The sequence below is a fragment of the Erythranthe guttata genome, chromosome 9 (genome assembly GCF_056151865.1).
Source record: "Erythranthe guttata isolate IM_541 chromosome 9, IM_541, whole genome shotgun sequence".
Taxonomy (NCBI): Eukaryota; Viridiplantae; Streptophyta; class Magnoliopsida; order Lamiales; family Phrymaceae; genus Erythranthe; species Erythranthe guttata.
The window spans coordinates 12,622,235-12,647,848 of record NC_142541.1 but is presented as its reverse complement, the minus strand read 5'-3'; the positions used below and the strand labels follow the sequence as shown (position 1 = coordinate 12,647,848).

General features: G+C 38.1%; 6 protein-coding genes across 6 annotated transcripts; 2 read left to right on the top strand and 4 right to left on the bottom strand.

Moving 5' to 3' along the window:
• Positions 1–837: 837 nt before the first annotated feature.
• On the bottom strand, positions 838–4,254 carry LOC105974121 (4-coumarate--CoA ligase-like 9). The gene is made up of 6 exons (XM_012999184.2): positions 3,104–4,254; positions 2,402–2,591; positions 1,553–1,698; positions 1,378–1,445; positions 1,181–1,283; positions 838–1,008 (listed from the first exon to the last, which is right to left on the bottom strand). Exons 1-6 carry the CDS (start codon positions 4,190–4,192, stop codon positions 880–882), a joined length of 1,725 nt encoding a protein of 574 aa, XP_012854638.2. The 5' UTR covers positions 4,193–4,254; the 3' UTR covers positions 838–879.
• Positions 4,255–9,006: 4,752 nt separating this feature from the next.
• Positions 9,007–10,706, top strand: LOC148768126 (uncharacterized). The gene is made up of 4 exons (XM_088822777.1): positions 9,007–9,417; positions 9,810–9,974; positions 10,078–10,387; positions 10,429–10,706. The coding sequence occupies exons 1-4, from the start codon at positions 9,364–9,366 to the stop codon at positions 10,704–10,706; spliced, it is 807 nt and encodes a 268-aa protein (XP_088678903.1). The 5' UTR covers positions 9,007–9,363.
• A 378-nt stretch (positions 10,707–11,084) lies between these two features.
• LOC105949290 (protein FAR-RED IMPAIRED RESPONSE 1-like) lies at positions 11,085–14,043 on the bottom strand. Its single transcript, XM_088822776.1, has 3 exons — positions 14,002–14,043; positions 12,536–13,746; positions 11,085–12,450 (listed from the first exon to the last, which is right to left on the bottom strand). The coding sequence occupies exons 1-3, from the start codon at positions 14,041–14,043 to the stop codon at positions 11,085–11,087; spliced, it is 2,619 nt and encodes an 872-aa protein (XP_088678902.1).
• A 793-nt stretch (positions 14,044–14,836) lies between these two features.
• Positions 14,837–18,893, top strand: LOC105974091 (Transducin/WD40 repeat-like superfamily protein). Its single transcript, XM_012999150.2, has 12 exons — positions 14,837–15,124; positions 15,282–15,400; positions 15,771–15,800; positions 15,893–16,014; positions 16,317–16,496; positions 16,586–16,649; positions 16,788–16,895; positions 17,041–17,194; positions 17,313–17,402; positions 18,031–18,086; positions 18,213–18,270; positions 18,479–18,893. Exons 1-12 carry the CDS (start codon positions 15,043–15,045, stop codon positions 18,628–18,630), a joined length of 1,215 nt encoding a protein of 404 aa, XP_012854604.2. The 5' UTR covers positions 14,837–15,042; the 3' UTR covers positions 18,631–18,893.
• A 40-nt stretch (positions 18,894–18,933) lies between these two features.
• LOC105974092 (mitochondrial pyruvate carrier 1) lies at positions 18,934–21,296 on the bottom strand. The gene is made up of 5 exons (XM_012999151.2): positions 21,153–21,296; positions 20,350–20,467; positions 20,215–20,269; positions 19,981–20,116; positions 18,934–19,119 (listed from the first exon to the last, which is right to left on the bottom strand). Exons 2-5 carry the CDS (start codon positions 20,440–20,442, stop codon positions 19,080–19,082), a joined length of 324 nt encoding a protein of 107 aa, XP_012854605.1. The 5' UTR covers positions 20,443–20,467; positions 21,153–21,296; the 3' UTR covers positions 18,934–19,079.
• A 1,203-nt stretch (positions 21,297–22,499) lies between these two features.
• On the bottom strand, positions 22,500–24,880 carry LOC105974093 (O-fucosyltransferase family protein). Its single transcript, XM_012999153.2, has 6 exons — positions 24,130–24,880; positions 23,892–24,060; positions 23,716–23,805; positions 23,313–23,596; positions 22,875–23,133; positions 22,500–22,785 (listed from the first exon to the last, which is right to left on the bottom strand). Exons 1-6 carry the CDS (start codon positions 24,762–24,764, stop codon positions 22,570–22,572), a joined length of 1,653 nt encoding a protein of 550 aa, XP_012854607.2. The 5' UTR covers positions 24,765–24,880; the 3' UTR covers positions 22,500–22,569.
• Between the last annotated feature and the right edge of the window lie 734 nt (positions 24,881–25,614).

The window sequence follows — 25,614 nt, the reverse complement described above, 5'->3', positions numbered from 1 at the left end:
TAAAAAATAATAAATTGAATTGTTATTTTCTTCAACCTCTAAACTAAATTCGAGCACATAAGTGCCAAAAAATAAAAATCACACTGTAGTATCATAAAACTATATTTTCTTACAAAATAAAATAAAATAAATTTTATTACTAAATTATTCGATTGATGTATTTTTTACTGTAATTGGTGGAAATATCAGGTAGAAAATACTTGGAAGAAAATATGTTTTTTAGACAACGTCAAATCGAAATAGATGAAGGGTTTTCTTTTCGAAATTTTTTTTTGGTGATAAAAAATTTAAGATGTATTTTATTTCTGCCGAGTCGAGCCCGAGCTCATTAAAATTCAAAAAATTATTCTCAACACATAAACTAAAATTCGACGGTGAATAAGTCGTTAGAACAATAAATATCTATAAAATTAAATCTTTTTACAATTTCCTTTTCGTCAATTTCACATTAAAGTAAAATGTTTTGAACGTAATGTTTTCAAATGAAAACGAATTTTAGTGATTCAAGTAGGGGAAGTGCCAAGATTCGAACCCTATACACCTCTATTCGAATAGTAGAGACTAGATATCAACTCTCCTAACTAGGTTTGGTATATATATACTAATAATAATGTTTCTTGCATTTTAAATAAAATGACAAATACAACCCTAGATGCTACTAAGCATATATAACACATGAACATAATATATCCAAATGCAACCAAATTACATATAATCACATCATTTCTATCAAACGAGCCCTTGTAAAAATAGAAAAGCTTTAGGTGTGAGTAACAAATATGAAGAATTATATATATATATATATATATATATATATATATATATATATATATATATATATATATATATATATATATATATATATATATATATTTGGATTCACAGTTTAGATGAAGTAGTTGTCGAAAGAGCAATATTAACCAACTCACGGCGCAAGATCTTCCCTGCTGGCGATTTCGGAATCGACTCAACAAATGCAAGACGCCGGATCTTCTTATATGGAGCAACCTGCAAAAAACACGACGAATAAAAAAAAGGGTAAAATCTATGCAGAACAAACTATAAAAGGCTGCAGCAACTTAATAAATAGAAATTAAATGAGAATATTATCAAGAAACAGGTGTGTATACATATATATATATATATATATATATATATATATATATATATATATACACACCTGTTTTGCGATGAAATCCATAATTTGAGTTGCAGAAATGGTGCTACCAGGTTTTCTCACTATATAGGCCATGGGAATCTGACCTGCTTCTTCATCGGGATATCTGCTCTCGTCAAAAGCATCATCGGGAAAACAATTCGTTCTTCAGTTTTCCGACATTTCATTCCATAATTAATTTAAATTACAAGAATGCTTACGGAATCACTGCCGCATCTGCAATTTCAGGCATCGACTGAAGTAAATGTTCCAGCTCAGCCGGAGGAACCTGCAATGCCGTCTCATTTTCTCGTTAGACGTTAATTATTTTCTCGATTATTGATGCAAAATTCATAAAAGGAAGATTCCCAGAAGAAAGAAAAAAAGACGACTGACCTGATATCCCTTGTATTTAATCAATTCTTTCAACCGATCGACAATAAATAGAAACCCATTCGAGTCGAAATAACAGAGATCTCCCGTTTTTAGCCACCCTTCCGAATCCAAAGTTGCAGCTGTTGCAGCACTGTCTCCAGCATAACCTGATACGGTGGGCCCACCATTTATCTTACTATGATTATAACTGTTTTCGATCAAACATGAATATTATATTCGCTACGATTTCCACATTTTCGCTCTTCATATATATATATATATATATATATATATATATATATATATATATATATATATATATATATTCTTCTTTTGACGTAAATTGTTCAATACCGGCATGGAAATTCCGCACATAGATGACTAGGATTGGAAGTGGAAATTGGAACAAAAAATTTCGAATCCCGCTGATTCCGATCCGAATATTTCTGAATTTGGAAAAATATTTTTCATTCCGAATTCCGAAAGTTCGGATTTTCAATTTTATTTTGGAATGGAATTGGAATACACATTCGATTCCAATTTTTGCTCCGGTTTTAATTTCCAAAAATAGACACAATTACGAAAATTGCACTTGAAGTATCATTATTGTCATGTATTTTATATTATAGGTGACATAAAAATTAGAAATTCGGAATTCTGCCGATTTCCGTTCCAAAAATTTCCGGTTTTGGAATAATATTTTTCATTCCAATTTCTGAAATCCTGATTTTATTGTTTTTCACTTGTGAAATTTTTTGGAAATTTTCGAAACTGCTAACACGGATCAGATCCATCCGATTTCCGCCTCATTAATCATGGCATGCAAACACTGACGAGCAAATAAAAAAATGATTAATACAACATACGAACCTTTCATAATTGCAGGGCCTCGTAGCCATAATTCTCCACGTTGTCCAGGTGGCAATGACTCTCCGCTCGCAGGATCGACTATCTTTGCTTCCATGTTTTCAGACAAAGGACCCGCAGATCCATGTACCTTCGCCTCTTCGGGGCCCACCATTCGCGCAACCCCTCCTGCACTCTCCGTCAAACCGTACCCCTAAACAAATCACGAATTAGTAATAAACATAAATTGCATTAGCTCAACTTAACTACGGGGAAAAAGAAATACGCACAACTTTTTTACGTCGTGAGAATTAAATTTTGAGATAATTAAGACAAGACAAGTACGTGGTCTCGATTATGTGAAATCAAACCAGATTCGACACTAGTTGGGAATATTTCAAGACTTGATTCTTTTTTACCAAGAAAATTCCATTACTCAAAAAAGAATATAATTTAAATTCCCGTTGCACAATGAATATCGACAAATTTGTTGTTATGCTCTAATTTAGCCTCGTACATTTTCTTACAAAGACCAATGCCATCTCGTCGTTCCATATCGAACACTTTCTTTATTTTTTAGTGCTACTACAAGAATGTTTTGGATTTATACGCTTCAATCTTCTATAAATTACTATATACTAGAACGAGAAATGTTTCGACAAATCCCGGAAAAAGTACAAATAGTGCTAACATAAAAAGATGTATGTAACTAAGAAGTCAATGTACCTGATAAATCTCGACGTTAGGGAATTTAGCCTTGAATCGCTCGGAAACCTCTTTTCCTAGCGGAGCTCCGCCGCAGCCGAGTATCTGCAGCGAGCTCAGGTCGTACTTGTCCACCAAGTCCGACTTGGCCAACGCCACCACGAGTGGCGGCGCCACCGGAATGTACGTCACTCTGTGCCTCTCCACCGCCTCCAGCATTTTCACAAAATCGAATTTCTCCATCAGCACTACGGTTTCGCCCATAGCCGCCGCCTTGATCAGCATGAAGAAGCCGAAGACGTGAAACAACGGCAGCGTGAAAAGGGACACCGGGTGGATATAAACCTCCTCCTCCGCCGCCGCTTTCCCGCCGTCGCCGGAAAATTTGTGGTGGTAGAAACCCCCAATCACGGCCACCAGGTTGCGGTGGGTTAGGACAACGCCCTTCACTTTCCCCGTGGTGCCGGAGGAATAGAGGATCGCGACCGAATCCGACTGGTCCACGGCGGCGCTGTGTGGGTTGCCGCCGCCGCCGCCGCCGCCGCCGCTCGAAGCAAGTGTTGGCTCGAGCATGGAGAGGAACTCGGGGGAGTCGAGGAGGACGACGGGGAGATTTGGCGGGAGTTTGTGGGCGAGGGCGGAGGTTGAGAAGGCGACGGCGGGTTTGCTGAGTTGGATTTGGTGGGCCAACTCGGTCGGAGAAGAGAGCGGGTTCGACGGAGAGACGGCGGCGCCGAGGGAGAGGAGGGAGAAGTAGAGGATCGGGATATGGAGGGAAGGCGGAGAGAGGACGAATGCGACGTCGTTTTTGGAGAGAAGGGATTTGAGGGAGGACGATAGGGAATTCACCTTGTGGAGGAAAGCGGAGTAGGTGAGGCGGTCTCCGGTGCCGGCGTCGATGAGGAAGGCGGTGGTGGAGAGGGCGGCGGAGGTGGGGGTGGTGGGGGAGTGGAGTAGGGAAAGAGTGTATGAAAAAATGGAGAAGGGCTGAGAGGGGGGCGGGAGAGGGAGGGGCGGGCGGAGGCTGTGGTAAATCTTGGTGTGTGAGCAGTAGCCATTGTTGGGGTCGATGGTGGTGTTTTGTGGTGGTGGTGATTGAATTTCCGCCATGGGAGTGAAACTTCTCTTTCTCTCTCTCTCTCTCCGTCTGTGCTCAGCAGCATTTATAATTGTATTGTATTGTATTGTATCGCCCACCTAAATTATGTATCTATTCATTAATATTTCTTTACGGGAAAATTACGGTTGCCCCTGAGGTATGGTCAAATTACGAAAAGACCCCATCTTGTTTGGATAATTACGGTCACCCTCTTTGGATTGGTATTTTGGTATGATAAATTGATAATACATGGTTGAGACGGTGGTTGTAATTATCCAAACATAAACGGCGTTTTCGCAATTTGACCATAACTCCAGGGATGGCCGTAATTTGCCCATATTTCTTTATTTGTTAAAGTATTTACTAGTATTTAAATTTGGGAAAAAATAGCTGGAGGTCCCTCAAAATATTCTTTATAGTTTTAAGGACACGCGCATTTTTGTAATTATATTAAAAGTTCATGTGTGCTCCCCTTTAACGGAATCGCTTAGGAAAACTAACAGTAACAGTGACACGGTAATTGCACAGCTTAATTATATTAATAAGGAGCAGCTTAGTTAAAATACAATAAAGAAACAACTAAAACAAGAATAGATGTTTCTCACAACATAAACAACTTATACAGATAACTTAATTACACAGTTTAGACAACTTATTCGCATAGTTTAGTTACACAACTCAGTTAAATAAGCTGAAGAAAAAAATTTAAATCTCTAGTGCGTACATTACCATCACCATCGACATTCACGTCATTAAATAATTCTTCATATTTTTTCAGTTTCGTTTCCGTAATTATTAAGTTACAACGAAGATGAACAAGTGTAACTAACATCGTATGAATACGTATTTTAGGTGTGTGATAATGTGTGTGTGACATACTTTTTCACGATGACAGCGGCGGTGAATAGGGCTGAAATCTGAATAGTATAGAACTTTTAACAAATTTAGCTTTAGCCCCTTAAATTTGAGGGTTGATGAAATTTAATGTATTTGTTGATTGCAATTGTTTATAGGGAAGGCTGGTGGGGGACTTAGCGGCGGCCGCGGTGGTGTTACGGAAATGGTAGTACACGCTTTAAATGGTAGTTGAGCCAAAATAAATAAAAATAAAAAAGAAAATGCTCTTTACGGTTTAATTATTGCTATTTACCGTTCAAAGCAAAAAACAGTTTATCTCTCTAAAACCCCTAAAATTCGAAATTCTCTCCAAAACCACCCCATTCCAAAATTTTCAGAATTTTTTTTTTTTTTCGAAAAACATCGAATTCAACCAATTTCAGGGCTTGGGCTTCGATTTTTTCAGGTAATTTCAACACATACATGTGTTATATGCAATGGGTAACTCGATTTTGCAACCAATTTCATGTTTAAAAGCCCTACAAATCGATTTGTAGGGCTTTTAAAATTTTCGGAAGTTATAGCCAAACGCCCAAACCGGGCGCTGGCTGCATGAACCGACGCCCACTTTGGGCGTCGGTTCATGCAGCCAGCGCCCGGTTTGGGCGTGAAATGAGTGCTTGGACGCCCGGTTTGGGCGTTTCCCGGGCGAACCGGCGCCCGGTCCAGGCGTCGGTTCGGCCGGGAAACGCCCAAATCGGGCGTTCGATTTAAATTTTTTTTTTTTTTTTTTTTTTCTGATTTAAAAGAAATATTTTTTTTTTGAATTAAAATAAGTTAGTAAATTTAATATAATTTAGTTAATTCAATGAAATTATAATAATTTAATAATTTTATGTTTACAGGATGTCTAATTGGGCGAAAAAATTCGGACTGGGAAAAGGGAAAGGACCCCTGATTCGTCCTCCTGCAGATCCGGTGGTGGAGACTACTGCGGAACGGGAGGGAAGGACACATAATAGAAATGTTACTAGTTCTAAACGTCGTGGGGAACGCACTGGTGCTTTTGTACCCCCACGTACGATGATTGAGGAGGAGACAGAGACAGAGGCCGAGCAGGAGATGGATGCACCCATGGATGCATATATGCATCCGCAGGAGTACGAGTACGATCCACAACTACGCTTTCAGCAGAAGTATCAGTTTCCGGTGCCGGATTTTCCATCCGATGACGATTACGAGGATGTTCCGACTCCGACTCCGCCTCCTGTCCCGATGGGTGGTACTTTCGGTGGTTCTAATCCTGTCTCGAGGTCCCGCACCGCTCCGAGAAAAAAACTTCCTTCTCGACCTTGGATGTTGACCGGTGAGACACCCGGTGGACCTAAATACGCTCACTTGATTCCAAGTTTTGGAGCACATATTGCCTACGACATTTGGGAGGGAAAGGTAATACTTATTAATATTAATAAATTTTGTTTATAATATTTACACTTGCTTGTGGTATACTTATATATGAATATATCTTGAACAGGGTCGACATATGGTTAAATTACGGTCGCACGCGAAGTGTACTTGGCCGGGCCCCGACGACGATGATTGTGTCTCACTACTGGAGAGTACCGGCTTGTATCACTTGCGTGATTGTTCGCTGCCTCAGCACAATAACCCATTAATAGAGGCTTTTATTGAGAGGTGGCAGCCGGACACCAACAGTTTTCACATGCCATTCGGTGAGATGACAATTACCCTGCACGACGTGCATGTTAGAGTAGGTGACCAACAAGCCAACATGTGGCTGTGGTCTTTCGTATTTATTATTGTAATAAACGAACCTTTATTCGTATTAATGATAAAACACCTTGGCATTCTATATCTTTGTCCCTTTGTCACAAGCATAGATATAGTCCTTACAGTTATTACAAGTACTAGTAATTGATCGTTAGGATCGTGAGATATTTACTTAAGTATTATAACTGTTAAACGTGTTCCTAGTCGAAGGGTTACGCCACCAATGAGGATATCGGCCTTTCCCATTAAGACTAGCACTTAGTGTATGTGTACTGCATCTCATCAGTAAACGGTATTGTGATATCGGCATGCATAAGTGGGTGCTCGTAAGTTGACGAGTTCACTGAACTCCCTCACCCTAGAAATCTCTAAGTGGTTCCCAATAATCGAGTAGAGATATCTATGGTATAGTTGTACACCATTAGTCCTTATGACCTAGACATCACCGTGACTTCACTAGAGGACCAGCTGTATCGTGACCTGTCCCTGAGTTCCACCGAGGACCATCCCAAGGGCCAGTGTTCGTGCAGTCCGAAATCTAGTGGGAGGTCTGTGCATTGTAGTCGGGGATTCGATCGCTAGAATAGTCTTGGATGTCCTGTGTGTTCTGAAAGTTTGTAATCATTCTAAGTCTCTGGCCAGAGCTGACTAAGTGATGATTAGAGAATTCGATTCTCTAAGTCATGCACATGACGATTACAACACTTGGAACGATCGCACCGTCATCGAACATATAAAGAGGTCTCGATGAACCAATGCCTCTAGTTCGATCGGGACATATGAATCGAAGGGACCGTACTGTACGTTAACTATATCTGAAGGTTCTTGCAGGCACTTCATTTGTATCTAGGGAATCATGACGCGTAGTTGCTAGACGCCAATCTTGATTCGTTGGGTGATTAAGGTGAAACGAGCTTCATCTTAATCGTAACTCGAAGGGGACGAGTTTTGACCACAAAGGGTTGTGGGCCCACGGCTAGCTTACACCTGAACCATCGAGGGTCACACTGCTCGTGCACATGAGATCTTTGAATAAACGGTCAGAGATAAAATAGTTTATCTTTGCATGATTGGAAGTCAATATGATTGAGTCCAACATTCATAATTTGGAATTATGAATGAGAATAAGAAAAGGAAAAGAATAGGCGAACGTGATAGTGAACTTTCTAAATCGGGAAGTTTCCAAATTTAGAAAGTGCACTGAACTAGGGTTTCCACTTTTGGAAAGTTGGAAAATGAGATATGGCACTCGTAATGACGAGGAAATTATAATGATTCCGAAAATGTAATCGTTGCAACTTTTCGGACATTGAATTGAGAGAGACGAGCGATTAAAGGAACTGACAAGCTTAAGCTGTTGGGCCCGGTCCAACTTAAGCCCGCTAGGGTTTTATGCAAGGGACTATAAATACATGATTTATAGGCCTTGCACATACACAACAAACCCTAACCCTAAAGCGGCCGTCCACCTCTCTCTCTCGCTCCCTCTCTCGCGCGGCCACCTCCGCCGTTGACGCCGCCCCGTCGCCGGAATCGGCCATCCCTTGGCCGATCACTTTCGGTATTCTTTTCTTCTTTCCTTTCTTCCGTTAATTCTAACTACTTCGTGTCTAGTGCCACGTTTTAGTAGATCGAAGTATACGAGGTGAAATCCGAGAGGAGGAAGACTGTAGATCGAAGAATCGAGGAGCAACGCACGAGCCCGAAGCCGCACGCTGCCCCACGCGCCGCCCGGAAGTTCGCGCGTGAAACTCACGCGCCGCCGTGACCTCACGCGCCGCTGCTGCCGCTGCACCGCTGCTGCCCCGATTGTACGGATTGGTTTCCGTAGCAATCTCGACGTGCTAAACGCTCCTACCTCACGCTTCAAGAGGTAAACACGCGAAACCCTAGTTTCGATTTGAGTTTTGTTTAAACCTATATATTCATGTTTGTTTCGTATTATTTTATGTGATTATGTATAATCGATCAAATCGTTGCAAGCATGTTATTTGGTTTAAACGCGAGCATGTTAATTGATTTAAATTCGGTTAGATTTATTAGCATGTATGTTGTTTTTAATTTCGCTGGAAGCGCAAAGGTACGCAATTAATTGATTTAATTTATCGGGCATGTACTTGTGTGTTTTAAAGTCGTTTAATTCGCACAAAATTTTTGTTTTCCGCTGCGTATGCGTGCCCGAAACCCAACAGTGCATTTCATCATGGGTTTGCGAGTTAGTGGAACTCGCCCTAACGTTTGGATGGATAAGGCCGACGCGATCCAGCTTGGTGCGAGAGCTTTCGGAGTCGACCCCGCACTTATAGAGCATTGGTGGTATGGTGGCGGACCCCGGTTAGATGATTTGGAGGTGAAATATGGCGACAATTCTACCTTTCCTTCCGCGTATCGAGTACGAGCATATATTGCATACTTGCTCGGAAAGTTGTTGTTCGTGGATAAGAGTGGATCGAAGGTCAGAGCAGATTTTTTCCCACTGTTAGAGGAAATCAATCTGATTCGCTAGTATTCTTGGGGTTCGGCTACATTGGCCTATCTGTACCGACAGTTGGGCATGGCTACGCGAGCTGAGGCGGCGCAGATTGCTGGATGTCTGACACTATTAGAGGTATTATTATTATTATTATTATTATTATTATTATTATTATTATTATTATTATTATTATTATTATTATTATTATTGTTGTTGTTGTTGTTGTTGTTGTTGTTGTTGTTGTTGTTGTTGTTGTTGTTGTTGTTGTTGTTGTTGTTGTTGTTGTTGCTGTTGCTGTTGTTGTTGTTGTTGGTGTTGTTGTTGTTGCTGTTGCTCTTGTTGTTGTTGTTGTTGCTGTTGTTGTTGTTGCTGTTGTTGTTGTTGTTGTTGTTGTTGTTGTTGCTGTTGGTGCTGTTGTTGTTGTTGTTGCTGTTGTTGTTGTTGTTGCTGTTGTTGTTGTTGTTGTTGTTGCTGTTGTTGTTGTTGTTGTTATTAATTATGCCGTATTATTATTTCCCGTACTGTAGTGTTGGATATATGAGTATTTTTCGTGTTTCCGGCCTCCGATGGTTAACGCACATGTTACGGGAGAGCCGTGGTGTAAACGGTGGCAGGTGATACATCATATTCCTAAGGACGAGGATATACTTGTAGATTATCGTAGACGTCTCGATTCGATGCGTCCGTCAGATGTAAGTATCTATGTGTATTATATAATCGTAGACGTCTCGATTCGATACATCATTTTATATTAATTATGCTTATTAATATATGTGTATTATTAAATGAATGTAGGTGAATTGGACGCCATTTGGATTGGAAGTGGCATCTGAAGTTGGAAAGACGGTTCATCACGGGACTATTCGATGGATGGATACGGTCGAGCCTTATATGCCCGATAGAGTTTTGCGTCAGTTCGGGTTTCGGCAGATTAAACCGGCGGACCCAATTCGTCCGCTAAAAGGTGCTAAGAGGGAGAGAAAAATAGCATCTTACAAGGTTAACTATGAGCCCGGCGATCAGATGTGGAGTATCCCCGCACGCACATGCTTAGTCGAGATTACTATGGTCGGAAGGCGCGTCCAGCTTGGGAGTCGGATCCGGAGTATATGCCGTGGTATCTAGACCACACCCACGTCCGTGTAGATCCTAGTACCGAGCCGGTTGAGAGAGCGGAACCATCTGCAGTTCCGGCTATATATGACCTCACCCGAGTGTTGCATCCGTACTTCTACGATAACTTGCCTCCTTCTACTATTCCAGGATATCGGCGTATCCCCGATGACTTCTTCAGGACGATCCAGGACATGTGCGCCCCATTCGCTGAGTATCTTCAGTTGGACCGTGCTGATGCTGACGATCGGGATGCAGGACCCTCTCAAGGGCGACATTCTCACCGCAGGCGTAGGACGAGGGATACTTAGGTGTTCAGGACCTGATTTTCGTTTTTTAAGCTAAATTTATGTTTAATAAAATATGTTGTAACCATGTGTTCAGGACCTGATTTTCGTTTTTTAAGCTAAATTTATGTTTAATAAAATATGTTGTAACCATAACCTGATTTCCGTTTATTAGTGTTCAGGACCTGATTTTCGTTTTTTAAGCTAAATTTATGTTTAATAAAATATGTTGTAACCATAATCTGATTTCCGTTTATTATTATTATTATTATTATTATTATTATTATTATTATTATTATTATTATTATTATTATTATTATTATTATAACATCATAACATAATAATAATAACATACAATGTCAATAGTAATACATTCATTCCAACAAAATAAACAAAACTAAATCAAACACTATTAAGAATATCCCACATTTCACGTCGACTCCGCAACGCCTCTGGTAGATATGCAACACTGTTATTGCTATACCTCGCCCACTGTCTATCAAATGGAGGAAGCGGACAATTGTCATTCATCTTCACATACACAAAGTGGCTTCCTGATTCAAGAAATAGTATAGTCATCTCGTAAGATAACTGTGAAACACCTTCGGGAGCCCAAAGTGGTAAATAAGTCTGATTGCCCAAGCTGCTAGCCGACAAGACCAACGCGTTGTAATATGTTGCCACAACCACGCCCACGTCCGTGATAGTCATCCACTTCTCATAGGGTGCTGGTGCGTTGTCCCAATAAGCGACGCTCGCCAACACCCGATACACTAAATTACCACCACCGAAATAATCCTTGAAGAACTCTTCGTGTGTTTTAATACAGTTATAAACATCCATTCTAACATCCATCCAATCATCCTCGTGGTTCTTCACTGCACACGCGACGCTTCGATAACCACAATTACCATCCCCTTGAACGTCCGTCCACGTCACAACCTCCGGAACAAGGCAGAAATGAAGGTGTCGCATCCAAGGGGGTCGGGGAATTTGACCTATTGCGGGTCCACTCACGGTCGATGAACGAGCACGACCACAGCTAGATCTCTCAGAAGATGAACCACGCCCTCTGTTGCCTCGTGATCGTCCTCGTCCTCGTCCTCGTCCAGACTCTTCACCTTCTCCCGGAAATAATGGAAACTCATGCCCTGACCAATCCCTCTGTGTAGAGTTCGTCCGCGGTCTACCTCTCGGGCAGGCTAGTACTGGTGGCTCATTCATTTCCATAGCCCCGGGATGCATTCGTTCAAAAATGACATCTGTCACGTCCGTGATCTCAATTTCTGACCGCTCACGCAAATCATTCATTAACCCTTCTAGCCTGCCAATAGCCTGTGACCTGTGGTCGGGAACAGAACCAACACTTTCATCTAGGGAATCCCCGAATCCCGAAATAAATGTCCTCCAAAAAATGTGGACATCCTCTGCATAAAACACACCACGTCGTGCATTCATCTTTGCACGAATTTCATGTCTGCATGGGAGTCCAAGACATTTCCTCATATAACAGACGCAACCGTCTATGTCTTCATCCTTCTCATCGTCCAATATCTGCAGAGCATTATGTGTTACAATTCCACTGGACAATATTTTAAATACGGGCACGTTGATCGTCTGGGCCCGAATCCTCTTTGATTTTGCAAAATCGGCTAGTATCTCGTTAAATTGATCTTTCATCATTGAGTGATACTGTGCCCAAAATGTGTCGAAGCCACCCGTCGACGATTCCAACCATCTCTTCAATGCTCTATGGTTGCTCTCCACCCTAATATGTTTAGAATATGCTATGTTTCAATAAACTACATGACAGTAAGTTAAGTATATATATTTAACCACTTATAAATAAATACCTGCTTGTCGATGTATTACCCAAATGGAAAATTAGATCCGTCCATGCTTTTACAAATTTCTCTTTGTATACGAGCCAAGTGTATTGGAGATACTCAATCAAATCTGGATAATTCGCGTACTCGTCCAACAAAGCTGTGTAATTCATGGCGAAATCTTCTTCAGACACTGATTTTACCAAAGTTTGCCACGTACCAAGTACAAAAGCCGTGCCGCGACGCCTACTATTGCCGAGACATCTTGAAGCACGACGCCCCACATTCATGTTAATGTGCCAAAGACATAAGAGATGAGGTACGGTCGGAAATACATTCTCTAGCGCCTTTATGAGCCCTAACTCTCGATCCGTCACGATGGCACTAGGTAGAGTCTGAGGGGGGAAAAGTCTCTTCAGCTTTTGCAACACCCATGTGTAATGGTCTTCATTTTCATGGCGCAAAAATGCGACTGCAACAGTAAAATTTTTCCCGACAGGAGTAACACCAACAATCTCCAACAAAGGCAATTTGTACTGATTGGTTTTGTAAGTACTGTCAAGTAGTAATACGTACGGAAACTTACTTAACAATTCGACAGATTGAGGGTGAGCCCACATCAAATCAGTAACTGCATGTGTTGTTTCATCAGTACGGAACCACTTGTAATAGTTATGCTCCTCAAGCAACCCAATCAAATGTTGCATCACTGTACGGTCACCCCTAGATAGTCTTTTCAATTTCGCCTTCTCATTGTATATTTGTTTCGAATAAGCATCGAGACCCAAACCATTTTGTCTCAAGTTAGCCAAAATCTTCTTGGGCGGCACATGACTTTGTGACAGATCACTAATGATCTTCGCCTCCTCCTGAGACAATGCACTCATCCCATGCCCGGACTTGTATATCGGAACATGATTATGCTTCCCGTATATTACTCTGACCTCCCATTTATCATCCCATCGTAGCTCTCCGACAATATAAAAACCACAGCCTATCTTTTTGCTACCGGTCCTTCTCGGGCGCGCGTCTGGATTAGTTGATGGACATTCTCGTTTTTCCCCGAATAGGTCACAAGTCAAAAAAATCTTTTTTTTAGGACTGCTTCTTTTTACTATTTTCACAAAAAGACCTCTTGCAACGAACCTCACCCAAACCACTACCTCATCCTTCGAGTCAAACAACTGAGTAGTGGTAAAATAATCGGTATGATCAACTTCAAATGTAGACGTATCGTCCTGGAAAAAACGTAAAAAAATTGATTTAAAAAAAAAAAAAAAAAAAAAGGGTTTAAAACCCAAAAGCCCAAGTCGGGCGCCCGGCAGTGCAGTGCACGCCCATGTTGGGCGTGCAGTTGGCCTACAAACGCCCATAATGGGCGTGTAACAGCCAACTGCACGCCCAACATGGGCGTGCACTGCACTGTCGGGTGCCCAAGTTGGGCTTTTGAATGTTTAGCCCAGTTTTTTCGATCGAAAAGACGGAATTTTTACCTCGTTGTGTTCGCTATCCCGATCTTCATTCGATAAATTCATTTATGTTCGTATATCACACCAATAAGAATGATTTGTGAAGAAATTGTCTTGAGAGCAATTTTTTTTAGAGAGAGAGAGAGAGAGAGTTTTTTTGAACGGTAAATAGCCTTTTTCAAACGGTAAAAAGCAAATCCCAATAAAAATTATATTAAAATTAAAAAATAATATATATATAAATATATATATATATATATATATATATATATATATATATATATATATATATATATATATATATATATATATATATATATATATATATATATATATATATATATATATATATATAGGGTAAATTACAAACACCCCCTGAGGTATGGTCAAATTACAAAAACACATCTCTTGTTTGGATAATTACAACCACCCCCTCAACTCCTCAAATTTAGTGAAATCTTCGAGATTATATGGAATATTATCACTTTTGTACCCGTTTTATCTCATTCAAACTCTACATTATGAAGCAAGATGGTCATAATATGTGATTTTTAGCTTGTATATATCAGTTTTTGGTGCATCGGAAACTGTATTTTTACACAAAACGAGTACAAACTAGAGCAAATTTCACGGAATCTAGATGATTATGTTGAATTTGGCACCATAAGGGTGGAGGTGTAAGAAAAAATCATAGTTGAGGGGGGTAGATGTAATTATCCAAACAAGAGAGGGGTTTTTGTAATTTGACCATACCTCAGGGGGTGTTTGTAATTACCCTATATATATATATATATATATATATATATATATATATATATATATATATATATATATATATATCTCAATCTCATAGTCAATTATCTTAGCCCAATGAATAAAAACGTAATTGAGCCCATTTACTTCACTCCGGCCATTATATCAAAAAGCCCACCATCAACCGCAGTCGTTAGCTCTTGCCTCTGCCGCCGCGCCGCCCTCTTCCCCTCTCTCTCTCTCTCTCCTATTTCTCTCTCTTCATAGCAGATTACTACTTCGTATTTTTGCTGTTCTTCCGACAAACTAACTATGCCACGGACGACGACGGTGGAAAGCCCTGGCTGCCCGCCACTTCGAGCCTTAACTTTCGATTCTCTCGGCCTTGTCAAGGGTAAGTATAAAATGGAAGAAAAAAATCAAGAATCGTGTATTCAGTTTACACGCCCAGAGATATCACTTCACTTGACTTGAAAAGTTTAATGAAACCTCTTTCATTTTTTCCCCCTTTTTTTTGGGTTCATTTTTCATTGGGTAATTTCATCGAACAGTTATCGAGGCGCACGACGGACAGGATGGAGGTGCTGTAAAGATGGTGGAGAGATGGGGCGACCCGGATTCGTCGAAATGCGTGCTCGCCGCCTCCATTCTCGACCGAGAGTCCGACCCGGTATGGGGGGGTTTTCGGACACTATCTTGTTATTGGGTGTTAGCTACCAAGTGAAGTTATCTTTTTTTATATTTACAGTTAAATTAGCATGCCGATTTTATTTGTTAGGGTTCGATAAACCTTAAAAAAAATAGCTTTCCAACTTATAGATGCTGTAGTGATTACTCGCCTCCTCTTTTAGTTGCTAGCGAAGAGGGTCGAAGAAATTTCGAGAAGATTCCTTTTTCATGTAGATACTTATATTCGGGGCATATAATAATCTTAAGAATCTTGATTATAGTCTCAGCTATATTGAAGTATTTTCTCGTACTGTGATTTGACGTTTTTTTTTACTTGTATTGCATGGAAATCCGTGAACGTTGCGTTGCAGCTTGTTAGTGTTGCAAGGAAATGTGGTACGGTAAGTCATTCTCTTATACTTATCGAAGACTAAAGCTGTATGCGATTGTTTTGTGTTGCGTGCTGAGTATTCTGCATTTCCGTTTCGCACAGATTGAGGTTATTAGTGCCATTAACGGGGATCTTCGTGCTCAAATTCCGAATCATGGTGACGAGGATGATGCCATCACTGGATTGCATTTGTTCTCAAAACAGCAGTCAGAGTCATCATCTAGGTATTATAGTAATTCACTAAAAAAGTTTACGGGTCGAGTTGTTCTTTATATTTTTGAAACATAAGTAGGCTAAATTTCTATTCTTTTTTTTTTTTTGGAATTCCATGTCAAATGAGTAGAAATACAAATATGTATCTACTTTTATTTGATTCATAAATGTCATGTCTTCACGTCAATACTTTCTCTATTAAAGATTCTTGCATCAGATTATTTTTACACCATAAGTGTTGCTTATCTGATTACATCTCATCTTAGCACTTCCTAATTATGACATATGTTATTTTCCTACAATTTTAATTTAGGGCGTGTAAGTTGTTTACCTGCACAACGAAAGGGCATGCACGTATGGAATCTATTGAGCTCGGTGGAACTGTAGCAGAATTTGTTCGCGATCCATCTCCAACAGTGTGGGATGTATGTGGGTCCGGTAATATTTTGTGTTCAAAAATCGATGGAAACGAGAATTATGCTTTGTTTGGAGGGTGAGTTTTACGCAAAATTCTCAGTCTTGAAAAATAAAATTCTATAGTTCTCGACAATTGTAGTCATAAAAATCCTTTCTTTAACACAGGAAGGGCGTTGAAGTCAATGTGTGGGATCTTCAAAAATGTGTGAAAATCTGGACGGCCAAATGTGTAAGTAATTAACCTTCTTCTTGTTTATTTGATATATATATATATATATATATATATATATATATATATATATATATATATATATATATATATATATATTCTTTAGCATCTGATTGGCTGAATTTATCTATTGTGTAGCCACCGAAAAACACTCTTGGAATATTTACCCCAACTTGGTTTACTTCTGCCACCTTTTTGAGTAAAGACGATCACCGTAAATTTGTCGCTGGCACCAATTCTCACCAGGTAATATTTCTGCAAATAATTTAGTAATGCTTTTTGTATTACTTAGTTTAAAATAATTTGTTACTGAAATAAGTAAATATCGTATGCGTGACAAGTAAGACGATATTTCGAAATATAATATTATCTGATTTTGTAAATCCGTCAGGTTCGTCTTTATGATATTTCTGCTCAGAGAAGGCCTGTGATCTCAGTTGATTTTAGAGAAACCCCAATTAAGGCTGTTTGTGAAGATATTGACGGAAATACAATATATATTGGAAATGGATCGGGTGACCTTGCGTCAATTGACATGCGCACAGGTATACTTTGGTTTTCTTTCTTTTAGTGCTGTTATCTATTTTTCTTTTCTAATGTTTTTTTTTTCTTTTTTTTTTAATAATATTATATTTAAAACTATTCCCTGCTTTTGTACTGTAGGAAAATTGTTGGGATGCTTTATCGGAAAATGTTCTGGAGGTATAAAATCTATAGCCCGGCACCCTCAACTCCCTGTTATTGCCTCTTGCGGTGAGTGTTATCAACATTAACTGAGTTAATCGTATATAAAGAATCTTTCATTTGCTAGTAATTCTTGTTCTGTCGTGTTTTTTAATTATTCAACTTTTACTTTGGATCACTGATCTAATAAAAAATTGGGAGGTAAGGTCAAATTACGAAAAAAAACCTCTTGTTTGGGTAATTACAACCACCCCTCAAGTATGAGTCTTCTTACACGTTCACCCTTAACATGTCAAATTTAGTGGAATCTTCTGGAAGGAATATTCTCCAGTTTGTACCCGTTTTACCCCATTCAAGCTCCATATTTTGAAACAAGATGATCACACAAGATGTGTCTCTCTCTGGCTTGTATCTGAAACTGCATTGTTGCACCAAACGAGTACAAATTAGATAATATTCCACGGAATCTAGAAGATTATGTTAATTTTACACCATAAGAGTGGACGTGTAAGGAGATTCATGGTTGAAGGGTTGGTTGTAATTACCCTAACAAAGAAGGGTCTTTTCGTAATTTGACCTTACCCTAGGGGTATCCGTAATTTACCCAAAAAGTTATGTTACCGTTAATATTAACATACAAATTCTCAGCTAGATTGTCGAGTAAAAATTGCTGATTTGAAACTTTTCTTCGTATTAGGTCTTGACAGCTACTTGCGCATTTGGGACATACAATCACGGCAACTTCTCTCGGCGGTATGTTATGACATGATCCGTACATTATTTTTTGTGATATGTAGTCGGATTTTTTTTATTTTATTGCGTGCTGCAGTATCATCACTATTTCTTAAACTGATGATTGTATTTTGAATTTGAATGCAGGTTTTCTTAAAGCAACATCTTACAAGTGTCGTCTTTGATTCCCACTTCCGTAAAGAAGGTCTAAGTTCAATTTCTTTTATTCTCTCGTCTTTTTTAGCTGCGATAACTATAGCTGTTTAATAACTCTAGCTAAAATGATCGGTCCAATACACTAAATTCAATGTTCTCTTTTCCCCAAAGAAATTACGGAACATCTCAAGTTTTATCGAGTTTACTTAAATAAGTGGCTGTAAGTTGTTTTAGCTGACGTGTTTACACTATTACAGTTCCTGTGCCAGAAGTTACGAACACAGTAGAGGAAGCTGAAGTAATAGAAACGCCTGCAAAACGGAAAAAGGGATTTAAAGATGAACACACAAGTAAGAAAAAGAAATCGAAGATAAGTAGCAAGAAGAGGTTAAGTGACGATGAAGATTAAAAAGACTTGTTCGTTGCCCGACCGAGTATGGATTCAAATATCTTCATGAAAGAAGCTTTGGTTTACGTTTTTTGATGTTGTAGCAGTAAATTACTTCATGACATATTTAAGGCCTGCATTTTTGTTTTCTTTTTTCGATATGCAACAAGTAAAAAAGCCCGTTGAGATGTATGTTTGAAGGCAAAGAGGATGTGTGCCGATTACAGACAGTATTTAGACTTTTTATTTATATGAGATATATTTCTGTTTGTTCTATTATTCAATCTTCTGTCGTAAATAAAACGCAAACAATAGATGAACATCTTGTGATGAATTGGGACAATTATCAAACATTGCAACCAATACGAATGACAAAGTGCGTCTTCGAGTTTACATCAAGAACAAAATGTATCAAATTGAGAGGGCTTGTTTTTATGCAAGGGGAAAATGAAAAGCAGGAATTTGGCTCTTCACTGAGACAAGGCTTCGTCTTTCTTCTCTCCCAAGTACCTGACGAACATCAACGAATATTAGTTGGACGGCCATGATTTCATTTATACGGGTATAGTTATAAAAGGAGCGATACTATATTTATATTTCTTTGAAGAAGAATTGTAAAAAAAACAAAAACACAAAAAAATCAATTAGAAACCCTCCATAAAAAGACTGATACATATGACGAGAGTAATATATATTAGGGTAAATTACGGCCACCCCTCAACTATGAAACTTTTCACACGTCCACCCATATGGTGTCAAATTCAACAGAATTTTCCAAATTCCTGGAATGTTCTCTAGTTTGTACTCGTTTTGTGAAAAAAAACACAGTTTATATTGATATTTACGAGCCAAGAAACACATCTTATGATCATCTTGTTTCAATATGTGGAACTGGAATGGAATAAAACGGGTACAAACTGGAGAATATTCCACATAATCTAGAAGATTCCACTAAATTTGATACCATAAGGGTAGACGTGTAAGAAGATTCATAATTCATGGGTCGTTGTAATTACCCAAATAAGAGGGTTTTTTTTTTGTATTTGACCTTACATCAGGAGTGACTGTAATTTACCCTATATATTATAGTGTTCAACACAACATAGGCCTCTTTTGGTTCTTATGTTATAACTCAACCGTAGCATTATAATAGAGGAGGTCTAATGCACAGTTTCCCAATAAACTACACATTTTCACCATAATTGTGAACCGAGACGTAAAGTTAATAAACTAACCAAACGCCAAAATAACGCTCCAATTATTTTATTAACCATGACTTGTTGACTTATGTCACCAACCAAACGAAGACTAACATAATTGCGAAAAACATTCAATATATATAATTCTTAAATGACAGCTAAGCGAGCTTACCCTTGAGCCTTAGCCCAACGGGAGAGTTGGAAGAGTTGCACGGACTCGTTGGAAGCATGACAGGCTAGTAACAAATAGTTACGAGGCTGTACCATCCAAGCAAACCTCATGAACAATCCCGAATATACGCACATTGCTACATCAGTTCGAAATTAAAAAAACGACGAGTTATTCATAATATAAAAATAATTGAAAAAAAAAATCATTTTTTTTTGAGAAATTCGAGTTTGGAACCTGCAGTCATGTTGCCAGATATCATTTCTGGAGGCTTTTGCATGTCCACTAGCCCCTGCATAACGGAATAAATCTTTTAACTGACTAATTAATTAATTAATTACGTATTTACGATTTTATGTGGAGAAAGCTTACAGCAATAACGAAACCCCAATTAGCTATGGGACCCCAAAAGTGAGTGGTTTTCGGACCAACCGGACTGTTCAAAAATGTTTTGAATGAAGCCATAAAGTTGTCGGCAATTTCACCAGACCTATAATAAGGCAATATATCGGATTTACAATCGTAGAAAGTTAATTGAAAAAAAAACGAAACATGAAAGAGAATCTTGATAATGATAGCAAACAAATGAAATGGTGATAACAATTAACAACAAAAAGATCAGATTATCGGTAAAAAATTAATGGTCTAATGTTTATCATAAATGGTTGCATAAGCTTGTTTGAATTTTATCGATCTCGATATTTGATAAGCAATCGAGTCGAACTCGAGCGAGAACATAACTCAAACGAGCTTTAACCAACCGATCCTCGAATCGAATATCGAGTAGTTTAGTTTGACTTTGATTGCAATGGAAGAATAACACTAATCCAGAAATCAATAACAATTAATCTACTAATCACGTCAAAAAGTTCAGCAAATTTAGAATTTAATAATAATTAAAATGAACAGCAATTCAGAGAGTATACCCCCAAATTGAAACCCCTAATTCAGAAATCAATAGCGTCAATTAAATTCAAACAAAACTAATTCACTATCACTTCTTGATTCTCGAACAACCCATGAAAAACTGACTGTCTTAATTCATGATTTGAATTTTAAAAATAAAAAAATTAAAAAAAAAAATAAAAAGCAAAATTCAATCACACTGTAAAATCAAAAGATATATACAACACACACATGTATATAAATGTGTTGATGGGGGCAAAAGATCTGACCTTTGGGGAAGATTTCCGAGCGTGTGAGAGAGGGATGAATTGATACAAAACGTCGTCGTTTGGTGGTGGCGAAGCTATTATTTATATTGTTGCGAAGTCAAAAGAAATGTGTTGAGATAAAGAAGAAAGTATCGTATGCGGGTCGGACCACGGAAAGTATATGTGGGTCCTATTTTGCAAAATTAATTTACCGAATTTGCTTCTAACATGAATTATCAAAAAAAGTAATAAATGAATAATTAAATACATTTATACATTTATTAAAGATAAGTAGGCTGACTAGACCATAAGTCACCCAACCACCTTAATAATTAAGCCTAAATTAATTTATGAGGTAAGGTCAAATTCCGTTTGTTTAGATAATTACAATCAGCCCATCAAGTATGAATCTTCTTACTCTTACGTATCCATTCTTGCGGTGTTAAATTTAGTAGAATCTTCTAGATTATGTGCAATATTCTTCAATTGTATTCATTTTACCTCATTCGAACTCCACATTTGGAAATAAAATGATCATAATATATGTTTTTTAACTTGTAAATATCATATTGTGGTGCATCAGCAACTACATTTTTACACAAAATGAGTACAAACTAGCGAACATTACACGGAATTAGAAAATAATATTGAATTTGAAACCATAAGAGTGGACGTGTAAGAAGATTCATAGTTGAGAAATGATTGTAATTATTCAAACAAAATGAACTTTTTTTTTCATAATTTGACCTCATATCACGGGGTGGCTGTAATTTACCCAATAATTAAATAATACAGTTTACACCCCTAATGTATACCTATGTACCACTTACCCCCTAAAGTATCATTTGTAACACTTACCCCTCAATCTCAATTCAATTTGTATTTTAAATCCTAATATCTTAAAATTTTCTTTTTTTATTTAAAATAATAACTAAAAGAATAATTAAATTATACAACTAAAAATATATGTTGAAAATGCAATATTTAAAAATTTAAAAATATTATCTTGTACAATTTGGTACATATTTAATAAATAAGGTCTAATTGTTATTGAACCAATTAATCGAATATATTCATATCGATAAATTTTAAGAAATCAATACATATATAATAGTAATCTTAAGTATTTAAATTTATTTTAGTTCATTAATTTCTTAAAATATATTTTCATTCATTATCATACAATAAAAATTCATTCATTACTTTTCAATTTTTATGATCCAGTAATTAATAGATTGTTATGTTTATTATGTTTTAATTTTAAAATATTTGATGTTGAGGTTGGTAAATGTTATAAATAATTAGTTGATTAGTTTCCTTTATTTATTTTATTATATTTTTGGTAAAAAAAAAATAAAAAATCAGCAATTTTCAAATTTATGGATTATGAAAACAACAACCAACAAGTAGTTGGCTGATGAATTGATCAAATACATGTTCATTGTTTGCACATACACTCAGGCACAGGGTAAGCCAAAACATCTCTATCCAATTTCTTATTCCTCAACAAAGGCTGCCCCTTTGAATACTTATGCAGCTTCTGCATTATCTTTCCAAATTCGCCCTCCGTAATCGAACCATCCTCCATCAACGGAAGCATCATTCTCTTATTCGGCTTTATGTACTTCCTATGCCCTACGTACGCTCGATGTCCCTATTAATCAATTTTCGTAACACATCAATCGATAAAATCTTCGTTTTTAAGGCCTTTTTGTCAAAATTATAAAAAGACGTAATTTTTACCTGCATAGCTCGGCCCATATTGCCTCCGTGTGAAGGCAAAAACACATCGCTACTCAAAGAGACAATGTAGTCTATTGCTGCAAGAACCGAAGGTCTGTTTATATAAGGATCGAGCTCTCCTTCACGAGCCAATATCTCTTTCGTTGCTATTTTTGGAAACTCGTGCACTAGTGGCTGCAATGCGTGGGCCCCACCAAACGGTTCTCCCCCGGCTATGTATATATGAGCGTTTCTTGGCGCTCCTAATGCCTTGAGAAGTCTGCATGCATGGCATTGAAAATATCAACAAAAAATGAGATCTCTTAATATATATATATATATATATATATATATATATATATATATATATATATATATATATATATATATATATATATATATATATATATATATATATATATATATAAAGTCTTTTTTTTTTTTGTTTTTTTTAACCACCTTGCAACTTCTAGTGCACTGAGAGGACAGAGTCCTGCAAGCCTTCTTGCAGTTTTGGTTATATTCAATTTATCGGTTAGGAAATCGGGATTTGAGTTTCGCTCGTTGGATATGATATTGTCGTATTGTGGGCCCAGCCCGGTTAGGCATCCGGTTCGGACCCACACATCCTTCTCCATTCTTAAGTGGAGGGCTATGTAAGGACCTTCAATCCACATTCTCCTTGCAATTTGATTTCCCAGTTCTTGAATTGGTGTCGCAAATTTCAAAGCGTGAAATGCCACCTATCCACACACACACAAAAAATAATTAAAAAATAAATAAAAATGGATCCAATCGAATCACTTACTGATTTATATCTCGACCTTGTAAAGAAATAAAATCGACCGTGTATATTTATTACCTTGCATCTGAGTTTCTGAAGGTCGGGAGGAAGGTTCTTGGAGAGTCTAGAATCGAGCCCTTTTAGTATGAGAAGCCCTTCTTCGTTTAGCTAAATATCGACAAGTGTAAAATATCAGTACAGAGAAAACGGAGAATCGGGTTTTTATTACTTGGATGAAATTTCGAGTTTCTTACTTGGTGAAGGAATTTTGCACGAATCCAGGCCGGCGATACGTGAAAGGGAAGCTGATTTTCGATCGATTGCTGTGGGACCAAATGAGTTGAAGGAAGGGAAGTAACGATTCGAACATCGGCTTGTAGTGTCTTCTTGAAATGCTCCAAATCAAATAAATCCGAAAACTCGCTGCAAAAAACGAAAGCATTTTCACAACATCGAAAAAAAGAAAATCGAAAAAAGTCCAATTTTCCGAACCTTTCGTCGCCCCAAATACGGTTAACCTGCAAAACGGGCACAACCAAAACCGATTCGAGAATCCGAGCTATAACAACCGCATCGACAATCTGATTCCTCTGCTGATTCAATCCACCAGAAACCACCACCACCAAGAACTTCCTCCTCTCCTTGGAAATCCTCGCCAACGATTTTCGATAATCGAGGCTGAAATCCAAACAAGGCCTGTAGCCCTCACCGTTCGGCTGATTCCAAAAATCCCTCTCGATTTCAGAAACATTAGCATTCGAAGGCACCCCGCGCGCAGGCAACGGCACCATCACACTTGTGGACAAAGTGGGCCCCGAATTTTTAGGGTAGTCTTTCAGAATTGAAGAGAGAGAAGCCATTAGAAAGGGGGAAAACGAAGAAATCGGCGAAATTACGGAGCATGGAGCTGGGGTTTGAGAAATTGCGTAGAAAGAGAGAATGCAGATTCCAGAGAAAGTGCAGAGGATGAAGAGAGAGAGGAAGAAGAGTAGGTTTAGATTTCGGGGGGATCGATTTCTCGAGTTCTTCTTCGGGGTCGAAAATGGTGAAATTGCGAGGAGCTGAACGAAGAAGGATGGGTTTAGGGTTATGCAGGAGCTCCTGAAATTTCTTGCTGTTTTCGCCATGGAAGTAGTGATTGAGCTTCGAATTTCAGAGAAGAATTCTTCAATGGTGTATTTTTTCTCTCTGATTCTTCAGCGAAGAAATTAATGGAGGATGAGGAAATTCAGTTTGGGGAAGGAGGAGTAGTAGCAGAACGGGGAGTAACAGAACCGTTTTCTTTTTACACTGAAATTACAGATGTGCCCTTGCTCGTGTCAGCAAAAGTGGAAAGTAGAAAGTATCTGGAGGGGTAGGATTGTCAAATTACCGTTGGCAAGAAATTTCAGTTTTATTTTTTTGGCGCGAAAAGGGGATGTTTGATCAAATAATAACATCAATTTTTTTATAAAATAAAGTCTAAAAAAATAATGTATAACACGTCATCTACAATATCAACACAACTCGATCGGGTTTCGTTGGAAGAAATTGAAGATTTTCTACTAAAAATGTTGATTTCGGACTGAATTTTGTATTTAGGGTTTGAGGAATTTGAAGAATAAGTGGAAAATTGTGTATTTCTTTTGGAAAATAGCCGTAAAATAGTTGTGCGACCTGCCAAATTCTGTACCGTGTATCATGTATCGCTCGCATGTCGCGATACACAAAATACAATACATTCTAGTCGTACAGTTATATACATACAGGTCTCATTTGCCAATGGTTGGCAAGATAAAATTAAATAATTTAATAAAACCCAATTATTTTATTGGAGCTTGCAACGTACAACAAAAAAAACTCATTAGAATGAAAGATAAACCATGATTATATAATTCTGGCGGGTCGACCCAGCAATTTATTGGGGATACCAAACATCAAATTAAGTCCAACTATTTAGTTAATCATGGCTTATCTTGGCAACCAAACGGGGCTACG